The following is a 4,924-nucleotide window of genomic DNA, read 5'->3' on the forward strand; positions in this document are numbered from 1 at the left end:
TAGTCAAAAGACTAGAAAGGCGCTATATAAGTACAGTCCATTTAGCGTTTACCATTTACAAAGGGTTTGTTTGTTTGTTATAGGTGTGAATGTCCCAGAGATCCCCTGTGTGTCCATGCTGCGGCACCTTTACCTAAAGTGGGTCCGTCTCACCAAACCACAGCCATTTAAGGACTTCCTGTGTGTGAGCCTGAGAACCTTTGTTATGCGGAACTGCGCAGGGCCAACAAATTCCCTCAAATATGTTCCCCTGGTTACTGGTTTAGCATCAGCCCGGAACCTGGAGCAGCTGGAGCTGGTTAGAGTCCCCTTCCTGGGAGGACTGATCCAACATGTGGTGGAGGACAGCTGGAGGTCAGGTGAGGAGAGTGTAGGTTTCTAAAAAGCCCTAAATATGAATTACCGGAGTAATACTTTTTATTAAACTGATTCAGTGAGTTGCTATCAGCCTGTTAATTTTCTGTGATATATATATACTTAGTAGTTTTTTTTATTTTTATTAAACATTAAAGCATGTAAACCTCATAAAAAGTAAAGTATAAAGCTGAAATTGAGCATAATATGGCCTCGTCAATACCAGTTGGGATGTCGAGAATCTAACCAAAATGCTGACAAATGCACCAAAAGCTCACACCTTTTGATTAAGGGTTAATAAGTTGTTTTTGTTGTCTGTAATGCTTTGTCTTTATATCTCCAGGAGGATTTCGGAACCTCCACACCATTGTGTTTGGAGCCTGTAAGAATGCTCTGGAAGTGGACTTGGGCTACCTCATCATCACTGCTGCTCGCAGGTGCTCAGCCAGTCATCAGTTCCTTTAAACTGACTGAGAAACAAACACATCTTATATTTTTAAAGGGTTTCATTGGAATCTTGGTCAGATGTACACACTGTTTAGTCACTGTTCAGTCTTGCAAAGCAATCTGTAACAAAGTAAATGAAGAACATCCAAAGTAAGAAGTGCAGTGATACTGTAGTATACATGTGGGCTGGGTGGTCTACTAATTGGAACGTTGGCGGTTCACTCACAAAAGTGTCCTCAAGCAAGATACTGTACCCCAGATGGCTCCCGATGCATCGGTGTGTGAATGTGAATGAATGAATGAATGAATAAGTTAGTTTCTGTGTGATGGACTTCACTGTCCATCACTGTGTAAATGGGTGAATGTGGCATGTAGTGTAAAGGGTCGGAAGACTATAAAGGTGCTATACAAGTACAAACCATTTACCATTTACGATATTGTCAAGGCCAATACCCACTTTTACACTGAAGTTCCTCATAGGCATAGGCATTATGCTGTATCAATATTCAAAATATCTATGGATAGTATATTTAGTACACAGAATGTTAGAATAATTATCACAGCATTACCTTGCTATCTATATATTATAGCAGGGTTAGGTTTAAACACATGATTTTGTTGAAATTAAATTAATAAAAACTTTTTTTTTAAATTAACTTCGCCTGTCAGCAGAAAACATTGGCAACTGCAGAATATTGTTTAAATGGTTCAATATGAACCAGCATAAATGCGTACATTTAATTATGTGATTCCTGTGTGTTTAACAGGCTTCATGAGCTGCGTATCCAGCCTTCACTGACTAAAGATGGTGTCTTCTCAGCTCTCAAAATGGCTGAACTAGAGTTTCCTCAGTTTGAGACACTTCATCTGGGATACGTGGATGAGTTCCTGCTACAATGTTAGTCCCCTCTTTCAAATATCGCCACCATCCGAGAACACTGGGTACTTCCCTTTCTCTGACAGAAATGAACAATTCTCTTGGGTTCTCTTGTACTTCATCCATTGACGTCCTTTTTTGTTAACATTACTTTTTATGTAGACAGGAAATGGTAATGCTGTCTTTATTAATATTTTCCACTAGGGATGTCCTGATCTAATCTCAAAAATCTGTATTGGGACGGATCAAATAAACTGATCTGTATTGTGCTTTGATGCACAGAAATGCAGTAAGGGCAGCTGGCATCAACTCCCTTTGCTTTTTATCTCTCCTCCACTCTGCTGACCTCCGTGTGTGTAAGAGTAGGGCTGGTGGAGAGCCGACACAATCAGACTCACCACACCAGGGCAAGTGCAATAAAAGCCCTGTGAGCAAAAAGCTAGTAACAGGATTTGATGTTTTATTCTTTGTTATTTAGTAAAACAAAAAAAACAGCTTGTATGCAGGCAATTAGTTATGGATTGGAACAGGGATCAGGGTAAAACAAACTTGATCGTTGGAACATTGGTTTGATAAAAATAAACCCTTAATTCACAGAGAAAAAAGAAATCTAGTAAAGGAATGCAAAGGCCGCAACTGTGCCCTTCATCACAGTGCAAAGTGTCCTGAGATAACTTCTGTTGCGATATTGTGCTATACAAATAAAATAAAATTGTATTGAATAGTTGCAGATTGGTGCTCTCTCACTTCACATCTACCATTTACCATTACTTCATCCTCTCCTTACAAGTATAATGGAGAAACTACTGTGGCTGCGAAATGCACGTGAACGCTATGTAATGAGAGAAACAGCAGTTTCTACTCAGCTGCACATAGAGCAGATTGTCTATGTGAACAAACCACAGAAGACACAGGCAGGTGGAGGTAGTCCGATCAGGCTCTCCCACAGTTTGTGATTATTGTATCCCAAATGTTTGTGTTCTGATAAGTCCTCAGTTAGAAAGTCCAAGTTTATTTTTTGTGTGTGCGAATGCAGGTAAGATGAGTCATTCGGAGCTGGTGAAGTACGGTCTGGCAGATGTCATTGAGAATCCAGGCATCATCACTGATATTGGCATCAGGGTGGTGAATGAGGTGTTCACCAATATTAAATACCTCCTCATCTACAACTGTCCTCACCTACATAACCCGCACCAGTGGATCACAGGTAAAACACAGTCCTCATTAACTCACATTTTAGTCCTCCCCTGTAACTTCAGTAACACATGGCCCAAATATTAATGTCCTTATGCTCAGTTTCTGTATTTAATTAAGAGAGTACTGCGTGCCAAGTAGAAAATTTATTTTCTTGCAGTCTTTCATCTCTCACTTCTTTTGAAAAGTGATGTAGTACAATGGTGTACATGTTCTGTCTGTTTCTGTCTTCAGATCAGTCAAGATGGGGCCGCCTGGTTGATCTCACTCTGGTTCGCTGTCATGCTATCAAACTGGAATCCTTCTCCCAGTTCATAGAGTTACTGCCCAGTCTGGAGTTTATCTGTCTGGACCAGATGTTTAGAGAACCACCCAAGGTATACTGTATGTTCATAAACCCACACACAGTTATATGCACCCTTCTCATGCATCTCATAGATCTTATATTAGAGCATTTTCTGTAATAGATATAATGGTAGTACTTGGATTGCGTGATTGTTTCTATTTTCATCCAGTCATGGCAGCAACAACAAGCAAATAAATTGTATTCATTGTGAATCATTGGTGTGTGTGGCTAATACCTGATCTGCTTCATAAAGTGCATTATGTGTATCAGGGCTGTGCCAGGGTGGGCCTGAGTGCAGGAACTGGTATTGGTGTGTCCTCGGCACTGGTCAGCAACCAGAACTCCAACAATGACAATGACAACAACAACAACAACAACAACAACCACCACCACCACCACCACCACCACCACCACAATAATGAGGCAAACTTGCCTCCTGCCCCTCCACCTGTCGTCAACAACAACAACAACAACAACAACAACAACAACCAAAGGCAGCAGCAGCACAATGGCAAGTCTCACCTTCATTCTTAGTCAGCAGAGCCGCAGTCTTTACCATCATATCCTGTTAGTGCTTTGTAAAAAGATCAAGTGTAGCATCCTAATATCATGTTATGGTATGTTAAGTAGGTTGCTTTCAGATTGGGCAAACGTTTTTGAGAGAAATATACAAATGGAGCTGAAAACATAACCTTGTCACTGAAAATAAGAAGTTTTGTTTGTTTTTTTACAGCAGCAGTGGAGATAAATGGGATGGAGGATGAGGAGGAAGAGGAGGAGGAGGAGGATGAGGTTATGTTGGAGGAGGAGAAAATGGAAGCTGAGCCTCAGATAGAGTTGAAAGGAGCTGAAGAGGAGGTGAGAGTGGAGGAAGCTGACATATCTCCAGGGCCCAATCGTCCAACTGGAACAACACAACCTCCTGATGAGGAGCAAGCAGGTTCTACTCTTGTTTTTTTTATTTTATCATTAGCAGAGGGTTGGTGTGCTCCTACACTCTTACTCCCCATTTTATGAATTAGAAAAGTTTTGATATCTCCTGATATATACTTCCCACCACACATTGGAGCGGCTGTGGAGGAGGTAGAGTGGGTCCAATAAACAGAAGGTTGGCGGTTCGATCCCGGCTCCTCCTGCTGCATGTCCTTGAGCAAGATACCCCAAATTGCTCCTGATGCTGTGCATAGTGGATGAATGTTAGTTTCTGTTGGTGATGGGTCATCCATCACTATGACTGTATGACTGTGTGTGAATGGGTGAATGCAGAATGTGGAATGTAATGTAAAAGCAGTTTGAGTTGTCAGATGACTAAAAAGGTGCTATACAAGTACAGTCCATTTACATTTACCTCCAGGTCCCAGTGGTTTAGTCCAGCAGTGCAGATCAGCTGGTGTCCCTGTTCCCAAGCCCCCACTGGTCATCTCTGATTCGGACAGTGAGGAAGAAGAAGGCCTTGTTTCAAGGCTAATGCCAGCTTCCTGTTTGCAGCAGCCAGCTTCCTGTTTGCAGCAGCCAGCTTCCTGTACAGAAGGTGTCAGCACAACACAGAACACACCCAGCTGTCACAAAAGTGTGTTTGATGAGCTTACCATTGCATCTCACAATGTGTGTCTGTAACACAACAGCTACAGTATGAGAGCATATGTGAAAGTGACAATTCTGGCCTTTCTTTTTCAAATTAATAAAAATAATAATTGTAGTGTTAA

At 41.4% G+C, this 4,924-nt stretch overlaps 1 protein-coding gene across 3 annotated transcripts in view; it reads left to right on the forward strand.

The window, feature by feature from the left end:
- Positions 1 to 4,924, forward strand: part of fbxo38 (F-box protein 38) — a 38,793-nt gene that overhangs the window by 31,722 nt on the left and 2,147 nt on the right. The window contains exons 7-14 of one of the 3 annotated variants that reach the window (XM_035669205.1): positions 84 to 359; positions 698 to 791; positions 1,569 to 1,699; positions 2,715 to 2,885; positions 3,107 to 3,249; positions 3,489 to 3,729; positions 3,952 to 4,158; positions 4,573 to 4,788. In XM_035669205.1, the coding sequence (XP_035525098.1) occupies positions 84 to 359; positions 698 to 791; positions 1,569 to 1,699; positions 2,715 to 2,885; positions 3,107 to 3,249; positions 3,489 to 3,729; positions 3,952 to 4,158; positions 4,573 to 4,788 (1,479 nt within the window). The remainder of the gene's footprint in view (positions 1 to 83; positions 360 to 697; positions 792 to 1,568; positions 1,700 to 2,714; positions 2,886 to 3,106; positions 3,250 to 3,488; positions 3,730 to 3,951; positions 4,159 to 4,572; positions 4,789 to 4,924) is intronic. The other 2 variants (XM_035669207.1, XM_035669206.1) reach the window with 2 other exon arrangements.

Source organism: Morone saxatilis, unplaced genomic scaffold (genome assembly GCF_004916995.1).
Source record: "Morone saxatilis isolate NCDOM2014 unplaced genomic scaffold, NCSU_SB_2.0 Contig22, whole genome shotgun sequence".
Classification (NCBI taxonomy): domain Eukaryota; kingdom Metazoa; phylum Chordata; class Actinopteri; family Moronidae; genus Morone; species Morone saxatilis.